Source organism: Rhea americana, unplaced genomic scaffold (genome assembly GCF_003343005.1).
Source record: "Rhea americana isolate MKP2758 unplaced genomic scaffold, rheAme1 scaffold_162, whole genome shotgun sequence".
NCBI lineage: Eukaryota > Metazoa > Chordata > Aves > Rheiformes > Rheidae > Rhea > Rhea americana.
In genome coordinates, this window is record NW_028185728.1 from 1,987,050 (window position 1) to 2,007,446 (window position 20,397).

General features: G+C 39.8%; 1 protein-coding gene across 1 annotated transcript in view; it reads left to right on the plus strand.

Moving 5' to 3' along the window:
• The window catches only part of TEDC1 (tubulin epsilon and delta complex 1), a 77,081-nt gene that overhangs the window by 25,563 nt on the left and 31,121 nt on the right, over positions 1 to 20,397 (plus strand). Inside the window, exon 6 of the mRNA XM_085300299.1 lies at positions 2,713 to 2,811. Within this exon, the coding sequence (XP_085156425.1) occupies positions 2,713 to 2,811 (99 nt within the window). The remainder of the gene's footprint in view (positions 1 to 2,712; positions 2,812 to 20,397) is intronic.

Sequence of the window (20,397 nt, forward strand, 5' to 3'; positions counted from 1 at the left end):
ACCTCTCTGTTGCTGCGGAGGTTTGCAGCCTGAGGCTATGAGCTGTGAATAACATTATAATGGCTCTCAACCTCGGCAGGTTGGCCTGCTTTGAATTTTAATATAGTAATACTACCGTTATTCCCTCAAATTTCTTAGTGGTTCTCATTTTCCTGAAATACCCTCAAATATATCAAAGCCTGAAAGACAAATTACCATGTTGAGGCTTGCCTGTTGGTTCTTTTTGTTCTGTTTCTTCTTTCTAGCAAGCTCCAGTAGAGTATCTGTCTGTCTGGTTTTTGATCCCCCTTGAATTCATAGGAGAGAATGGTTGTTTTTAATTAGGCCTTGAATTACCCATCTACTTTAAAAGTGTGAATGAGAACCCATGTACAGTTTTATAAAAATAGGTAGAAACCTGTATAGATTAAATCTGGCTTTGTCTTGGGGTCTCATAAAGGTACTATGCTACGATCAACATGTGAAAAGAACTAGGAAACACCTGAGCTCCTGTAAAACTTAATAGTTTTCCTTTGGATGTTGTCAGCTCTCCCCCATCCGATAAAGGCTGGGGCATAGATTGCAACTGAACTAGGGAAGGGACAGGTTGAGTCTGAACGCAGCCTATATTGTTGAACATTGTTTAGCTAAGTGTGCGATTGTGGATTATAGGCATAGGTTAATAGGAATAAAATTATATTTAAATAGAGTATTTGACAATAGAAGAGGAATTTTAACATAATCAGCATTATCAGATCATGGTAAAATGACAACAAGTGTAATATTCTTGGAAGCTTTTAGTAAGAATGCAGACTAGTCCTGGGAAATACATCCTAGGAAGGGAGGTAGAACAGTTTTTTATGCATCCTTTAAGATGAGCAATATCAAAAAAGAAATGTGCAGTGGATTAGATTGGTGGTATCTATTTACCTTATGTCATAGTACAGGAATAAAGGGACATGGAAAAAGTCTCGATGTTTGGAGTAACAGAGGGCAGAGGCTGATACTGGGCGATTACCTCATTGTCTGTAATTTATGTTCTAGCTGAAGTGCAATTGCTAGAAGTATCTGATCTTGGCATGAAGAATCTACCATGCTACTCTGTAAATTGCTGTATTGGTTAATTATTTCTATTTTGTTTTGAAGTTTTTGATGTTTGAAAGTCTTTGGATTTTTTCCTAATGTGAATTTGCCATTAGATCTTAATAGTTCATTCTTCAATGCTATGGTAATTTTTTCTGTTGCTGCAGGTACACATGGACTAAGAACAAGCCTCTCTTTTTGTGTTCTCTTAGATGAATTAGATAAATTGATCTCTTTGCAGCTTGTCTAAGCTCAAGGACATTCAGAAATTGGTAGTGGATAGTCCTCTAAAAGAAATATTTAGTGGACCTGTGCCTGTACTCTCATGGAAAGAAGTTTTGTGCAAGGCTAAATCAGACTTGCCTCCTCCTTAGTCTGATTTGGTTCAAGTTCCTTACAGTAACGGCTTGTAGAACTGTTTCCCTCTTTATGCCTTATTTCATCTTTAGTAATGTTGTGGTTATCAATAACAAGAATGTTAAAAAACAAATACCTGACTTTTTCAGTATCCAGTTATTCTGGTCTCAGAGGAACATCTTGTCCTTAAAGTATTTGTTTTGGACTTTAGCTAGTGACATGGCTGCAACATATTTCTGAAGAGGGGTGAAAGCCGTGGTGCCGGAGGCCCAAAAGTTGGCAACCACAGTTACACAAGAGCGCAGCAGGATGGGCAGTGGCAGTACAAAGAGAGAACATTGTGGGGGGAGGTGCTTTTTTATTTTTAAACTGCATAACTCTGCACATGTGACAGATGGTTGTCACCAGAAGTGAGTTTGGGGAAAGGAATGCTAAAATATTCCTGAGTTTCAGGGAAGGTTGATAATTACCCAGTGCCTGTCAACTTTAAAATAGTTGTCAATACCCAAGTGTATGATAAAGTTCATATTAGAATAAAAGAAGAAGAGCAGCAAATATTCTCTGTCTTCTGGCGGAAATATTAATGAAATATGAGGGCTTGTCTGACAAATGTGCACTGCTATCTTGTTTGGCAGCTGCAGTTATTACAGTAACAAAGGGATCAGCTCTGAATAGAAGGAATTGCATTTTATTGTTCCCTTGACTAACTTGGGGAGCTTCTTCGTCAAATAATTGATGATACCATCACCAGTGCAGCTGGGACAAGGTCCCGGTAAAAGAAAGCCAAGAATATACAACAGCTAAAGAGAAATTTGCTGTAACTAGGTAGCATTTTCTACTTTAAAAGAAGAAATCAGAAATTATTGTCAGGGTATGCTTCACTTCTTGAAGACTTCTGCTGTCTCTGTAAACGGGTCTTTCTTTTGTGCTGTGCACGAGAGCATGTCTGGTGTAAGGAAAAGGACTCCGACATGATGAGAAGAGAAATCTTATGGTTTTACTGTGGCAGCAGCAGTGGCAATTCCTGCATGTGTTTCTGGTAACAATACTGGATGGACCATTTTGCAAGTGAGATAATTTTTCATAGCATGTCGCCAAAACTTCCTGCAGACTGTTTTAAAACGATCTGTTTTAGCGGTGGTAGTAGTTACATTTGTGCTTTTCCATTGGGAATAGGCTTGTAACCATGGGTTCACATCAGAGTTGCCTCCAAACAGCCTTCAGGTAGTAGCTAGTGGTGGTGGTAATGGTCTGGTCCTTATATACTGATGAGTCTCTTTTAATCTGTTTCAGATCCATTTATTCACTAGCGGCTCTCATATGGACAAGATCCTTGGACACTTTTCTGTCATGGAAACAGATCTTGTTAGACAACCAGAGAACTACAAGCAGGTAATGCCTCTTCTATAATACTTTCATGCTTAGTGTGCTTTATTCAAGTGCGGTTCAGAAGACTACATGCCTTGTAATACATTTGTAAGTTGGTTTCCAATGGAAATAAAGCTTATATTCTCAAACTGGTTGTGTGTCTCTTTGCTTATAATTTGAATCCGCATAATGGTTCCTTCCACTTGGAAGGAACATAGAAGACACAAAAGTATTATGTTAGGTTATTAAAAAACTGATAGCTAGGGAGTGTGAAGAGACCTAACTAACTAATTGTGCCTCTAAGGAAAAGACTAGGAGAATACAATTGTTTTGGATCTGTTGACTGACTGCGGTTATATACTACCAGTACCTACATCCRCACAAGGTAGGCAGTGTGTGTCTACCTGTGATCTTGTCTGAGGAGGTTGCCAGTGAGAACATGAAGAGATGTATTTTGCCTCTTCAGGAGAGGCAAAGTGTATTAGATGCTAGAATTCACTAGTTTCAGAAATTATACAAGTTGACCCTCTTTTTGGATGGAAATGAGGGCCAGTGCTTTATTTTCAGAAATATTTTAGAGTCATTTTCCCTAATATACTGTTTTAAGTATGTATTTCTGCTGCTCTARAATATTCAATTATCATAGACTTTTCAGTTTATTATTTCAGATAGTACAGTTCACCTATTTTAATGCAGTGTAATACATCTGTTTTACAAACAGTTCATCGTATGTGTGACTGAATCAACTTCAAACTAAGCTTGGCCTTAACAAAATCAATATTTGGCAAGTTTCTGCAATCTGTTGAAATCTGTTTACCGAAGGAAAATGTTTTTTCTGCTGCTATCTAAAAAGTAAAAGTGGGCCTTGTAAATATCGCACACTAAGAAATTCAGGAGAGTAGATTTGAAGATGGGAGACAATCTTATGTTCAAACCCCCTAGAGTAAAGTAAAGTGCAGATTAATCTTTCATTACTGAATATGCTTTGGAAGACAAATTCACGGCCAGTCTCTTGATAAAGTTGAGCCATTTAGAACACTTTCCTGGAAAATTACTGGTTTTTTTCTGGAGAAAGTGACCTAGTCAGCTTGAGGGTGTGTGTGTGTGTGTGTGTGTGTGTGTGTGTATGTGTTTTCCCCCTCCCCCCCCTTCTCTTCTCTTCCCTCTCACTTTTACTTCACAGTCCCCTCCTACAGCGTGCTCAGTGGCTCTGAACACACAGTAGCATAGTCCTCTGAAGTCCATGCTTTATAGTGTCCTGAACTTAGCAATGTCCAGAAAGGTACTAGAAACTTGAAGGAAAATCTTGAAGGATTTTGCAACTGGGCTGTTTCAAAGCCTTAGCCTACATAAGTCACTGATCTGTTGTAGCAAAACATACTGATGCACTAATAAAGCATGGTTGCTTTTGCCTGTGCTATAAATGTTTTTTTTTTTTCCCAGAATTTTTCTTTCCTGTATGCTGCTCCCTTTCCAGGTTAAAGCCATAGAACCAGAGGTGTGAGATTGTATCATGCTTGAGCAGGCAATGTGTTTTAGCCGGAGTCATACTCGCAGTACCTGATTCAGGTGTGCTGCTGTTCACTGAAGTCTCAGCAAAATCCAGAAAGAATGTTTTTTATTTCAAACCTTGCGGTTAGGTAAAGTGCTATAGTCAAGAAAGTTTAGTGGACTGCTATGTCGCTTAGTGATAATCTATGAAGGCTTAAATCCACCTTTTCAAGGCTTTCATAGCAAATAAATAAAAAGAGGAACACCCCTTAAAAACAGGAGTGGTCACTGAGAGGGACAGAGAAAGGGCAGCTGAAGATGGTTTGTGCAAATAAACTACAGGTGGCCACAATCTCCCATCTCTAATTTCTGCTAATACAGCAGGTGCAGGCCTAAACAGGTTCCCGCTTTGGTGCATGAGCAATGAAAATTCCTTTCCTGTGCTACTTATTGCTTGGACATCCAGAATTTTAATTGTTTGTCAGTGTAATCAGCTGTGAAATTTTTTAACCTCTTGAACCTCCCAAAGAAGACGTTCCTCCAGTTTATTTTGTTGTGTCTGATTCTTAAATAAATCGGCACAGATCACAGGAGATCCTCACAACAATTCAGTGTATGAATTCTCAAGAGAGTTAAGATTCTTCCTGTCATCGTTTCAGCAGCCTCTGTAGTTTGTCACCCCTTGCGGTGATTTCCCCATAGGAGCTTCAAAAGTCACATGCTTGGTATGTATGAAGACCTTGATATTACAAACTAGTATAGACTTAAAAGGGCAAGGCTATTTCATGTGCCAGTTTTCCAGATGGATCTAATACTCACTATGCAAATTGATACTTCTTTGGAAAAAATGTAATAAAATGCCTCTTATTTTCAAATATCTTCATAAGTTTAAGTAAATTATGCATATTTGAACCGCTTGGTCTTCAAACATTAGTATAGATGGCAGTACTCTGGCAAATATTTTTTCTAAAAACTATGAAATATTTTTTCTCTTTAAGTAATGACGTTATTGTTGATGCTACCTCAAATAATAACCTGCTCCATGGATCAATAAAAAAAAGCGCACAAATCAGTTTTCTTACTGTAATGTTGGTGGATGGTGTAATAAATTCCTTCCTGTGCTAGGCATCCTTCAAAGGATAAAAATTAAGTGGTCGTAGAAGGGACACTGGGCTGGTTTTACTGAAGCCAAGAATTTATTTCTATCAAAACTTGTCTTGAGAGAGAACTTGCTCTGACTTGTAATAAAACAAGAGATTTTTATTTTGACAAAATGTGACAGAATACAGATAACTGAGAAGTTTAAACTTTAATTTGAGAAACGGAAAAGTCATGCTACCCCCTTTCTGTAAAAGTTTCACATTCACTTTAACTTGTTTAAAATGCTCTTCCCTTGGCTTTTTCATGATTAAACTCTTCTGGTGTGCTTTTATGTACAAGGAWTTTACTGGACATTATTATTCTTTTATCATCATAAATGTCTTTGTCAGATTCATAGAGCTGGAAGTGTTCCATTTGTAACAGTTTTAATTATGTTTTTCTCTAGTGAGACATGATCAAAATTTCAACTTTTTCTGCAGCTTAAATTTTTAGATGGTTATATATGTTTGTCTGTGAATTGTAGGTCACCTCTGTGTTTAGTTGCTGTGCCATCCAGAGGTGTCAGTGAGTGGGAGGTGAAGTTACTTCGATTTATAATGGATTTCCAAGGAAATGTATTTGCATGCTCCTGTTAGCCGTCGAAACTTACCTGCAGGTTCCCCCCTCCCCAGGATGCTGTCAGGACTTTCTGAGCGCTCACTGGCTTGTAGATTATTGAATGAGAAATACATTGGTGATCATTTTCCCAGCAAAAGCAGCTACTCACAGTCAATGGTGACAGTTACAAAGCCATTTGCCTATGAGGCCACGCTAGAGCATGCAGGTTGTTAGCAACTACAGTATGGCAACATACATCAAACAGCCTGTGCCTTGCTAGGCAGCTTGGATGTTCATTGTGTCAGGAAATTTCTCTTTTCTTTAAAACTTGCTGTACGTATGGGGGTTAGGTTTAGCTCCGTTGGTTAGAGTGTGGTGCTAATAATGCCCGGGGGTGTGGGTTYGATCCCCGTGTGGGCTGCTCGTTTGAGGTTTGGACTAGACGATCTCCAGAGGTCCCTTCCAACCTTACCAATTCTGTAATTCTATGATCACGCTAGACTATGCTAGAACATAGTCAAAAGTACCTTGGAAGTGTTGCGTTTGGGTGCATTTTTCAAGTTGTATCAGTATTGCTTGTTTTAGATGGTTCCCCATGTCAGCTGATGTTGGGCTAGGGACTGCTGTCATTTGCCATTTTGAAATGTCTTGGGGCAGATTCAGAGTTCTGATGTCCCTGGCACTGGGACCAAAACAGTTTGGAAATGTTACAGGTTGGGCCTGCGTAGGATGTGGCTGAAGGTAACCAAAACTTGCCCCTCATGCTCCAGGGCAGTGTGGTCTAGCTCTGAGGAGGCAGTCATGTCCCTCTTGTGACTGTGGACAGTGGTTGTGAAGTGGGACTAATTGGATAGTTTTTCATGCTTTTGAGGATAATATAATCCCATTCTTGTGTCTGAAGCATGTTTACCTTAATTTTGCGCTGTCACCGGCTCTGATGTTTGCCTAGAACTTGCAAAATGTAGGTTGACCTTCAGAGTCACTAAACTAACTTTCTCATCAAGTTGTGACTATATAGAGATGAATGAAGTTTGAAGCAAAGCAGCCTATTAACTGTTTCTTCTGTCTTCCTCATACTGCTTTAAATGTGGGATTCAGTCTTGCTGGTTTTGCGATTAGCACGTTACAAGTTGTAGGCTTGAACTCATGTCATTGGTACAAWGCTGGCAGTGTTGGAGAGATCAGTGAAATTGTTTGAGTAATGGATAAAGCAGAGACCTTTAAATGCTAGTAGATCGGTGTACTGTGCGTAACAGCAAATAAATAATGCAAGGGTCTGCCAAATGGGCATATAAAGAAATCTGTAGAACGAATATATGAATTCAGAGTATTCATATGCAAATAGCCAATCATTTTATTTTAGAGTTTTATGAAAAATGTTTGTATTTGTTGATAATTCACCTGTTTTAAAGAGTATTCCACTGTCCTAAGGAAGCAAGGTCCTTGGTAGCAAATAAGTAGTATCAAGCAAATAGTCTTTCTGACCACCTCTACATTATATATGGTTAGTTCCAGGCCCATAAAAAATTCAGGTGAGCCTTAGCTCTCAAAGCAGGAAGGATTGAGTGGAATGGGATAGAATAATGTTGCTGTGTTGTTAATCAGGTTTTCAGACTGCTCACATATCAGAGAAGGAAGCCAGTGTTCCATATTAGTATTACTTCCTTGGATCAGATGAGACTCCATAATTTCTTGCTGGGACAGTCAAGGGGGTAAATGATCAAGTTTTAGGGTAGGTTGATTGTGGACCCTAAATCTCTTGACAGTTTCCATTTAAAACATCTGTCCCAGATGGCTGTTACAGATGGGTTGACAACAGATTTGTTCTTTCTCTGTGAGTGATAGCCTGTGGTTTGAATTCATGCAAAGTACTAAAGAGCTTCTGTTCTTTTTGGAACAAGTGCATTGAGATTGGAGGCATTAGGAGCTAATAGGCTTTGTATTTTCAAAAATGTTGAACATGTATTTGCTTGTTGCTTTGCATGAAATTTGAGTCTTCAGTTTGAGTCATGTGCATGGACATATGGACTTGTGTACTTCTTTGCAAAAATCCTTCTGAACTGTTGATGTACTTCAACTGCACAGGCATGTTAAATGTTAAGATCAACTGGTATTTTCAGGTCACAAATCTTGTATTCAAGTTTTTGGTCCATTCCCTCTGAGTAACAGCACCACCTCCTGGAACGTGTGTGAAGGCAGTGCAGCAAAAGTGAAATCTGTTATCTAATGCAAGTTATTCAACTGATTACTGAGTAGTCACTATGGTATTGGAGTATCTCCAAAACTGGATTCTGAGTTGCTTACTGTCTTGGGTGAAAATTGAATAACTATGGCAGAATAATTCTGGCTGTTCTGTGCAGTATATTTGGTATTCTAAAACTGGTGGTTTGAGCGTTCAGGGAATGTTCCTGGGGGCTACAGGCACTGTAGGCGGTAGCTAAATGAAATTGAACAGTTAAAATTCTGCCGCGAGACTTGACGCACTGTTACAACTATTGATTTGACACAGACCTGTGCTAGTATGAAGTACTTGCTGCACTCAGCCTTGCCATGGTATTGTACGGTAGGGCTGAAGAATACATTGTCTTATTTGAATTTCAAGCAGCCTACTATGGCACCATCTGATATTTTATGATGTCCATCCATCTGTTGTACAAGAAGCAGTTGAACCAACACATCTTTCTGAATGAGCATAGATACCAGTGGAAAAAAATTATATTCATGCTATAGTCCAAACCATGTTGCTCCTATGCAGAAAATGAGTTCAGGAAGTGAAGACTTGTACTGCATGCAAGTTCTAGGGGAAGAAAAAAAAAAGATCTGATGTTTTCTAAATGAATGACCTTGAGCTTTGGGGACAAGCTGCTTTCATTATCTTCTGTGATGCTCTGGCAACTAATTCTGCTTGATATGGCCCTCAGCTTTTTTTTATGTTCGTAGCTTCGTTCCCTTGATAAGAGTCATCATTCTGTCATTTCTATCATGGAAGAGGATCTATATTTCATGTTGTGACTACCTTTCTAAATAAGGACAGCTTTGACTATTTGTCATCTTGTTTCAGTTTCTTGAAAGGAAAAAAATTTTTGAAATTTCTTGAGGGGACCCTGTATAAAGAAAAATATGGCATAAACTTCAAGAGTAATTGTAGAGGGGCTTCTGAGTATTTCTGAACATGAGATTTTTTTGTTATTTTTTTTCTCCTCTGTGCAGTCCAGTTCCACCAAAATCTTCATGGAGATTCATTTTGTTAAGTGTTATGCCAGGCTCTGTGTGAACTCTTCATAGAAAAATTGTAGCATGAACCAATTTTCAAGTTGGGGAAATACAATGTTCCTGTGAATGAGATTGGAAAGATGGAGAACAAGCTCCCCAAAAGAAATACAAAGGTCTGTGACACAAAGTTCTTGGAGCAATAGAGTGGAGGAGATGGACAATTCCAAAAGGATCTGAACACAATTACATTTAGGCTTAAATTTACACACTTCCAGAATAGACTGAATTTGGATCAGTAGTGATTCCTGACTCTTTATAAATCTGCTTATGGGACTTCACATGACAAACATCCTTGGACTCTGGCATTGCTGAATTTTATTATCAGAACAACGAATAAGCTGATATATTCTGTAAGAATAACAAATTTTGTCTTCTCTTGTTTTTTAAGCAGATTTGTTTTCCATTGGTGATTACTACTGGCTACATCTTAAATAAGTTCTTTAATGGAATAATGACAAGAAGTTCTAGAATTATTGCTCTTTGATAAATTTTAGGGGTCACCAATGAACTGCATGTTAGACCCATGGACACACATGTTTTAAAAAGGTCAGTTAAAACAAGGTTTTGGAATTTACATAAATATGTTCACCACTGCGCTTTGAATAAAAATAGCAAAGGCTTTGCGCTTTTAATGTATTCAGATTTTTGCTCTCTTGTTGTCTTTAACTTGCTTTTATTAAATAATTTTAATATTCAGTGACGAACGAAGGGAACATGGACTGATTGTGCTAGGAGCTACAGGCTGGGAGAAGCGGTAGGGCTCTGAACAGGTAGAGGAGATGAGTGGCATGAGCAGTGAGAGCCACCTTGCTCTGGCTGTCATTCAGTGAGGTCGGACAAAATCCAGAAGCGCCACCCCTGGACAAGAGGGCTGCGTGAGGGCCTTGAGGAAAGAAGGTGGCTCTGGTAATGTGAAAGATTTCAGACTATCTGGGCAAAAAGAGCTGGGTTAAGGTACTAAAGCAAGACTATGGCAGGAGTGATTGAATAAGGACATAAAGATCAAGACCGGGCAGGTACAGGGAGTGCTGTGAATGGAGAAGATGAGTCTGTCTAGAGACTGAGTCACTATTTTGCTACTGGCAGGTTTCTAAGAGTATTCCCTAACTTCAGCAAAATATTTCATCCCCTTCTAGTGATGGTTGAATGCAGTATGACAACCTAATACTGCTATTAGTCTGTTAACTCAAGTACCTGAGGCATATCCAGTGTCTCTAGAGGTTATAGTCCTCCAGTAAGCATCTCTGGTGCCCTAGGAGGAATTTCTGAAAGCATCTTCTTTTTCTTTTTAATTTTCTTTCTTTCTTTCTTTTCCTTTTTTTTTTTAACATACAAAGATACTAAATTCTAAATTGGAAGAAAAGAAAATGATGGTAGTTTAACCTTAGTAAGACAGTTTTAACTGTGTTCATTAGGATAGTATTTTATTCTAGAACTGCTGTATCATTCAGAGAGCAGAGTGTGCCTGCCTTGTCTCTAAATGAAAGCTGTGGTGAATAAAGTAGTTACTGAAAGCAAAGTAGTAGTAGTAAGAGTAGGAGAAGTGTTGGAAGAAGAAGGAAGCCTTAATGATCAAGGCAGCAGAGCATTTTCCTGGAGGGCTGACATATTTCTGTACCTCTGAGTTCTTAAGTCCCACTAAACTAGACTTTCCCTGGTGGGCCATTGCTGGGTTGTTTGCCATTTTTGTGTGTCTGGTTTGATGCTCAGGGATCTAACTTGTAGATATGTTCAGTGTTTCTTGCTGCAGCTGTACTTGGTGGGATCTCTGATTGGAGCCCATCAAAYGTTTTGGCAGAGCATCATGCAAAAGGGTGAGGATTAACCCCGGACAGTATAATAGGTCCATGCAGCACTCCACTAAAATGCTAGACGGGATCCCAGAATCAGTAGAGATGTTAGGGTGGCTTGGACCGGCTGGCTTGTTTCTTGAATTAGAACTAAATGGTTGCCATGGCGGTGTGCCATGATTATGTTGGCTTGGGAACTAACTCCATCGAAACTACCTAGAGCATCTCTGCAAGATGTTGAATTGTGTGGGGCAAACATACTTATAAAGTGCTTTATAATGATTTATAAATTCTCTGAAAAGCTTCAATTAGGGCATCCTGAAGAAATGAAAGCATTTTTCTGTCATCTCTTTTATTTTCCACTTGTAAAGTGATGATAATACTGTTGTCTCATCTCACATGGGTCATTAGGAAAGATAACTTGTTTATGTGGAAGTTAAAAACTCTATCTTCAGAATATGATTTGAATGATGCATGGCAAATAAGTCTGTGACTTCCCTCTGAAAAATACATGGGATAATATGCATTTTAAAGAACAGAAATGGAGTAGCATGTGGAGTGAGCACAAACTAGTCTGTGCCTCAGTGAGATAGATGATACAGGGAAATATTTTGATCACATAATTCTAGACCTTAACATACACACAAGAGGGTCAAATTAATGTTGTTCACTAAAATTCTGGTACTTTTAAATTTTGAATGCTTCTATTTCCAACCTTTGTAGTAATACTACTGGATTGCACATTAGAAGCGTAAAACATGCCTATTGCCTTGCACTCTGAACAGCATTGTCCATCAAACCCATCTTTTTCTTATGTTAAATTRCTTAATTTGTTGTGTTGTTGTTCTAGCCACAGCTACTTTAGACATTTTATATGCATGGTAGTCGGGTTGGTGAGAGCTAACATGGGAGCTGACCTATTAATGTTGCAAAGTGGAGTAGATTTTATATTGAATTATGCATAGGGCCCCAGCATCTAAGTGCTGGAGGCTTGGAGGCTCACATGAGAAAGCTGAAAGGAAGTGTATGATACAGAGCACTATGTATTTTATATATATATATATATATATATATATATATATAGTGGCTGTTCAAATAAGAAAAAATAAAAGCTGTAAGGTTGGGTTTGATATGAAGGTTACCTAGAAATTCAAAGTAAATACAACCTCGGTGCTGCAGTATGATGAGCTGGGTGTCTCAGGCCAGTGGCTCAGGCGGATTTCAGAGAGCCTCAGCGATACTCAGCTGCTCTAAGCTGGCTTTCTGACCAGGTCTGAGCGTCCAGCCCTGTCCTAGAGTACTGCTTTTCTGTTGTGCCTTGTAATAGCTAAGCTGAACGATGATGCAGGAACTGTCTTTAAACTGTGATGACTTAGGCTGGTTGAAAGGTTTGCTTTCCCTCTCCAGATGATCACTAGTTCAACCTTTTTGTGGTATAATGTCAGGAATGGAGTACGCGCTACAGCACTGCACTGGATGAAAGCTGGCGCGTAGGGAAGTGCAGAGTTTCAGAGCCTCCTACGGGAAGGATGAGCTGTACTAGGAGCCCCACATTTGTGTGACGAGGATGTTCGGCACATTATATTTAAGTAAATTGATCCTCTTAGCAGGCTTGCCTAGATCACCTTTAAAGACCAGAACACTTTTGTTAGTTTTCTCCCAGAAAAACATGTTGGTTTCATGCTTGGTACATTGGAGGCCGTAGAAACAGGAGAAAACTGTTCCCCTATTTTGCTGCTTCTGCCCGTGTACGTGTAAATTGCTCCTTACTGGAACAACAGTAAATACTCCATTAAAAATGAGATGATTTGGTGGTTGTTATGTGTTTCCTATAGAGTAGGAGAGTGGCTACTGAGAAGATAATTTAAAAATAAAATAAAAAAACCTCTTGATGATTCAGATACCATTTCTCCTTCTCATACTTCATCACAAGGACAGAATATGAGCTAAGGAAGCAAAGAAGCTGCCAGTGACAGCATGTGCTGCTCACCCCATGCTGCATGGGAAGAACAAAGAATTTTATCCCTGCTTTTTTTTTTTTTTTTTTTTTTTTTTTTATGATTCACTCCAGAGAAGGAGGTTGTAGGTTGCCTTGTCATTTTCCTTCCTAAATTCCACAGAAAATTGGTTTTCAGTTCTTTTGCTGTCATTTATCATACAAGACATGGTTTGCTGTAGTAGTTATTAAGACCTATTAGAAACAGTGGGCCAGGTATTAATTTGCAAAAGTGAGGCAGAGCCAATACAACTCTTACCATAGATGTTAAATCAGGAAGAGTTACAGAGGTCAAATATAGCTTCAAAACTGCTTTTGTATGGTGTTTACTTGTAGCTGGGTTCCTGATCCATTTTTAAGAAAGCTGGGCACTGTAGAAGCAAGAGARACAGTTTATGCAAAATACTATATATTGATATTTCTAAGGCAGATGCAAACAAATTTTCAAAGAGATGAATTTGAAAAAAAGATTAAATATGAATACTGTTRCCCTTGGATGATGCAGCTTTGTCTGGCTTCCTGTTGGGGCAAACACTGGAACAGGTGTCTTGGGTGAGGATTGCTCCTTAGCCTTTCTCTCTTCCCTGTTGTGCTGCTGCAGCAGGCTTTAGCTTCTCTCTGGAAGAAGTGGATCCAGACTTCCAGACCATGAGTGGAAGGTGAACTGGAATTATCTTGCTGGCAGGAAGCAGCTGAGGTCAGAGTGGAGTTTTGGGTTTGGTGGTAGGAGAGGCAAATGTACCCATGAGAGTGATAATTTAGGGAGGACAGAGAGGCTAGAAAGACATAGAGTGACTCTTCCTCATGCTTCAGAAAGAGACTAAACTGCTTTAGATCTGGAAGAATGAGTGTGATCAAAACAACCTCCTCTGCATTTCTCCTTTCCTGCAACTTTCTTTGGCTTCTGGTGGCTTTCTGCACATCTGATGCTTGCTGTTACTAGCTGATTCAGTTCTGCCTGCTCTGGGACAGACACTTTCCACCTCCACAGATTCCTCAGRTCCTGCTGGTGGTTCCCTTTCAAACCAGAATGAAGTATCCTGTCACAGAAGGAGGCAGAGACACGCAATTAAAGAACTCTGAAGAGGCCATATAGGGACAGGGAAAGTGCTGGTGTCTGGGTATCACTAAAGAAAAATCCTTGTAGCCAAGCTGTTTAGAGATAGTCTAGGTAAGTGAATAATTGAAAATTGCAAAATTGCTTAGACCACTGAACTCAAACTGATGGCTGGTTGTTAGGGGCATCCCTCAGGGATGCAGCCAATTCCAAATTGTGTGTACCAGTCAATGCCTTGGAGGACAGGGCTCCGATTCAGAGTGATCTCGACAGGCTGTAGAAATGAGCTGAAAGGAACCTCAGAGAGTTCAGTAAAGGCTAGTGCAAAGTCCTGCATCTGGGATCGGATAACCCCTTGCAGTGGCACAAGCTGGGAGCAGACTGTTTAATAAGCAGCTTTGGGAGAGCAAACAATCAAAAAACCCTATTTAGGGATCTGAATAGGCAAACTGCTCAAAAGCCAGCAGYGTGCCCTTGCAGCAAAGGCTGATGGCATCCTGGACTGTGTTAGCAAGAGKGCAGCTGGCAAGGTGAGGGAGGGGATCCTGCTCCTCTGCTTGGCAGTTGTGAGATTACCCAGCGCAAGGAAAGTGACATCCTGGAGCAAATCCAGTGAAGGTCACCAAGGTAGTTGGGGCTGGAGCACAAGGTGTATGAGAAGAGTCTGAGAGGGCCAGGTTAGTTCAGGCTGGGCAAGAGAGGGCTGAGGATACTGGGCGGGGGGGGGAATGCTATTGCTCTCTGCAACCACTGAACGGGGGTGGAGTATAGAGCAGACAAGGCCAGGCTCTTCTCAGAGGTGCTCAGGGATGAGGAACAACAGACACACATTGCAACTTGAGAAACTCTAGCCAGACATAAGGAAAAAAAAATACCATGAAGGTGGCCAAACACTCGCACAGGGCCAAGAGAAGGGGTGGAGATATTCAGAACTCAACTGGACAGAGCCTTGAGCACCTCACTTTAGCAAGAGGTTGGAGTAGAGACCCCCAGAGGTCCCTACTCATCTACATGATTCTACTTAGCAACTGATAATGTTATCGAAAGACCARCCTCCCTAGCGGACAAGCAGCTCATTTGTTTCTTATGGTCAGCTTTGAATCATTCAGTTGAACTCTACCCAGTTTCACTTTCCCAGTGCCCCTTCTTGGGAAAGATGCTTTATATTTTTTATTACTCCAGACAGCTTTAGTGCTAAAATATTTCTTTAGATATTTTTTTAAACAAGGTGGCCTCTAGCTGCAATTAGTGTCCCATTGGAAGAACTGGCAGCATTAAATAGCAACACTAAAGCAAATCATTCTACCTCATGGCATTATTACCTTGATCTGAAAATTTCCCCAGGCTGCAATTTGTCACTAATATTGCCTTCAGCTAAACTTAACCATACAAAAAAAGGAGTTAATAGAGCTGCAGTTCTGGAGTTGCCATCACCATTTTTTTGGATGAATTATTACTTAGTGCATTTTATTGACCAAGCATGTAGCGTTCTTGGTCCTTGAAAAATGGTGCAGTGGTTCATCACGGACTCCATAAATTGTTGGACTATGCAGCAGCAATATCCTAGTCTCTTGCACCGCAAGAAAGGAAGGTATCTCTGAAATACAGTAGACGTGCTGTAGTGAAGCAGAAACTGCATTTCCCAGCTTGACTGATATGAACAGTTGGTTGTGATTACCAGAGACAGCAAAACTGATAGGATGACACAGAGTTTCACTTCTGCTTTTGTACCTTTGGTTGTTTTTTGCCCTACTTAACAGAGTCTATATGCTCTAGCAGGCAATAACATTGGCATGCTATAAAATAATTCCACCTGAGACAAAGTAGCTAGAGTTAATCAATGTAGAGACAAGGCTGAGGTGGCTCATCATCAGTTAGCATTGGGTAGTGTTAGTAAAGCCAATGATGGGAGCAAGCTGCCCCTGCTCAGCTGGTGCTTTGGGCCAGGACAGTGAAGACAGTCAGGCCCTGTGGTGTCGTGCAGGCCCAGGGAAAAGTATTACTAGCGTTATGTCTGGTCTTTTTAGCTGAATGACGAAGTTCCTGTTTGCAGCTGCATCAGTAGGGGCTGGTGTTCAGGAGCAAGTGTGCTGTGAAAAGCATCTCTAACTACTTTGCCATGTGGCCTCTTGATCTTCCTAGGCAGGAGACTTCAAAGCTGGAGTGGCTTATCTGGTGCTGGTCTTTGGTGCTGGAGTTTCAAAAGGTCTCATTGGCCCAAGCCAACTCAGATCTTACCTGAGATATTGGACCCTGAAGGAACAAATTAAATCTCAAGAAACACATTCTTCGGGATAAGAGCTTTTAAAGTCATAACCCATCTCTTGACTTGCACCTTGAAGCTGACAATAGCCATGAAGCTAATAGTAACCACTAGAGTATAGAGCATCTGCGCATTATGCTTGTGGTGTCATTAATGTTGCTATTTTTATCCAGAGAAATCAGTTAAAAGCTTGGGCAGGAAATAGACTTTAGACTTGTCATTTTTCTCTTTTGCCAAAATGTGGCTGTTGGTGAAAGCTGATCAGGAAGTGCTACAGAGTTAGGATGATCTTATGGTCCCTAGCTGGGACTGCTGTTAACTTGGACACTAAGCACTCCCTGGATGAGTAGTCTCAATTCTCCAGTAAGAGAACTCAGCCTGTTTGTGTAGGACTCTGTGCGAATGTCTGAATACAGCCCCACTTTGTAATTTACAGCTCTTGGACCGAATGGATTTCTCCAAAACAGTGCATGGTAGGATAGGTACCCTCTTCTGTTCTCTCAGTGCAAAACGGCAGCCTTGCTTCCTTTCAATTCAGTCAAGTCCACTGCTGCATTGAAAAGACACTTAAGCCACCTGGAAAGCCAGGCAAAACAAGGCAACTGCAATCTCCACTCTAATCCTAGTTAAAGAAGTTAAACTAATGCATTGCAGTGGCTTTGGTCACACTGAACTGGAATCTGTTCTTTAAGGTGAGCATGCAGCTCAGATTGGAAGGAGACTGATAGAGCTTTTTATAGCTTTTTAAAATTAAACTTAGCATGCAGTTGGCCCATAATGTTAACTTAGCTCTGCTGGCAGGTATCTTTGTTTTTCTGAGTAGCTAAAGAATTAGAGTTGTAAAATCGGCCATTACTCATGCTTTGCAAGTGGTTTAAGATTTGTGGTTCTTTTTAAGTATGTTTGTCACTTAATTTAAAAGTCTATGCTAAGAGAGCAGCAAGAGAAATGAATTGACATAAGGGAGGCTGAGGCAGACTTTAAATTAGTAGTTTGTCTCGTTGATCATGCACATTTTAAAATGTGTGAAAATACCTGCATGCATGATAGGTTATGATGCCTTGTCATAGAAGAGCTAGATTGGGAGAAATTGTATTCATATCAAATTGGCAAGCTTAGATTAATCTGCATATAGAATAACTTTTTTCATTTGTTATTTAACTGCTATGAACATCTTGTGGTAATTCTCCGTGCTGCTGGGTCTTCAGGGTGAATGCCATTCTTATTCACACTTCTTCTTCTGTTGTTGGGTGACAGCTAGTATTATGTAATGTTTGTATTTGTTAGTGCTCAGAGGTTGGGTTTCTATTGCCATGGATGCTGTACATGTCAGTGCTAGTCGYGGTGCGTATTTGATGGTGCCCTGGCAGTCTGTGGAAGCAGCTCTGTCCCCAAGTAGCAGTCCCTTGAAGCAGCATTGGGGAAACCTGGTTGAGTCCCAGGTTAAAGATCACTTGGTGCTTACCTGCCAGGAGGCAAAGGTGATGGCAGGAGACATCCCAGCAGGAGGGTGAAGGCATGACCGATGTGCAGAACTTGTGTTACATAGCTCTTATTTTTAAGAGACAGGCCTAATGCTCCAGGGAAGAAAAAGGAGTTAAAAKCCCTTGGCTTAGGAAGGGTTTGACATACTGGCTGGTTTTAAAAAAAGAAAYGTTCTTAGACTTTTTTTAAGGATACTATTTTTATCTATTCACTGTCAAATGCAGGATAAGGATTTCAAGGAAGGACCCAGTAGGTGGATATAATAAGCTGGTGGCAAGGATGGACAGAATAATAAAAGGGCAAGGGGAAAATCTAAAGGGGTAAATTCCCCTGCTGAAGTTGGTAATCGTAACGCATATGTGCGTGTGCACACGCACGTACGCACATGCACTTCTGATCTCGTGACTAGCTCTTGTTCGCAGTGTAATAACATGCAGCGTGGAAACCTAATGAGGAAACTCAGATATGGGAATAGTTCAAAAATGTAACATTCCTTTCTGAATTCAGTGGAGGCTAAAAAGTGAAATGGAAATAGCTTCTGTTTCTGTCTATTTCTGTGTGTATTTTTCTGATCTCCATTTATATAGGAAAGATGTTAAAAATACAGGAAAATGGGCAAGTATACAGGAGGAAAAAGAAGAAACTGAATATGTATAATTTTTTTTCTGTGTATAGAAACAGTCTGAATAAAAGCAGATGAGTAATGATCTTTCTTTGATACCAGCTACATAGGAGTTCTGGATAGCAGGAGAGTGTGAACAGCTGTCAGGCAGTACTGTGATAAAATTTAATGTTGTCTTTTGAAATTTTTTTGGCTGAGATTTCTCTCAAGTAAATTGTGATTTTTTTTTTTTTTTGGTACCTGCTGGATGTGCATTAGCTGAGCTTATGCTCAGCAAAAGGTTTTTAGTACTGCCTGAAAATTTGGCTCTTCAGTTATGCCAAACCATGCACCCAAAATCAGTGATACCTTTGGGGAAGAAAATGAACTTCACCTTTTTCATTCTCAGTTATCTTGATCTCTGTCATTAAAGTATAAAACTCACACTTCAGTCATCTTTTTCCTGATTATTATTTTTTGGCCTTGTGTTTAATATATGCTGCGTCCTTAGGGGAAAAAATGAAAAGTGCTAAATTCATGGGCCTGTTCCTCTGAAAGTGAATTTAATTGTTAGGACATTCCAGTTCATTGCCTAGCAATGTGAAAGCAGTATTATAATTTTAATGTTCCAAATACTTCGTTTTATTTGCTTTAAATTGCATTTTCTCTCAGTTTCATTTTAAACAGCTGTTTTGTAAATCCTTTCAAAATAGCAATTATGTTTTATAATGACGATCTTTGTCACTTAAGTTTTTAACTAGCGGTTTGATTCCCTCCTCCGAGCAATGTAGAACTGAGAAGTCACTAAAGTTAGAGTTGTGGTATAAGGAAACCTGGTGTTGATGAGTGGAGAAATCAGTCTCTTATGTCTAGTTTTGGAATTTCATGCATTTTCAAGCWTCTAGAATTACACTGTCCACTCAAGGCTGCTCCATTTTGTATTTTGTGTTTTTAGAGAAAACATAGTGTGGAACTGAATCGTGTAGCATTGAGTGTGTCAGCTGAAAGTGTTATTTTTCTTTCCCAGCCTGACTTGGTTCTTATATCAGGATTCCCTCTGCTTTTTGGTGAGAAAGTGCCAGAATTAGTCCTGCTAATACGCAAGCCGGGGAGTACGTGCCATCCTAATCTGACTATCCTCTGGCTGTGAAAGACTCGTATTTGTCAAGGTTGGCTTGCTTCTGGTAAGAGATTCCTGTATTGGTAGTGGAGGAGATGAAGCTGTGTTGTATTTATTTATTTATTTTCGCATGCAGTATTTTTCTAGGTCTCTTAGGCTCTCTAATCTCAGTTATTATGGTTTACTTCTGGAAATGTAAGTTGTGTAACTTTTCCAGTAGTTCTTTTACTGCTTTCCTTTGCCTTCTTGTGAAGGAACTTCCCTGCTTTTCTTCTCTCCCACAATTCTTAAATGTTTGGGACTTGTATTCTTCTTTCCAAAATTCAAGTTAAGCAAATAAAAGTACAAAATAGTCTCTTGATACTCTCTCCATATAAGTTTTCATATTGAGCTCTTAAAAGCCAGCGCATTCCAACTGTATCTTAATTGAGAGAGCCTCAAATCGTGCTTCAGAGAAGTTGGCGTTTGGAGAGAGGTTTGCAGTGATCTGGAGTCTGGTGCAAGTTTGCTATCTACAGTCATATGTGAGTAAGTGATGAATCAGCAAAGGGTTTTGTCTCCGAACCAGGAAACATAATTTGTTGCTGAAAGCCTGTTTTTTTTTCAAGTCTTAAAATAGGATGATTTTTCTGGATATTTAGGCAGAGCAGTTTTTGTTTTAAAATACTTTTGCAAGAGATGTGGTAGCTGAATTATGACCTGAGCACATCAGAAGTTAAATACTTGTTGCAGGGAGCTGTCTGGAACTTAGCTTTTGAAAAGGATGCATGATGCAGCAAATTATTAACTATTGATTTCTATAATACTCTGCAGGCATCAATGATTTAGCAATATGC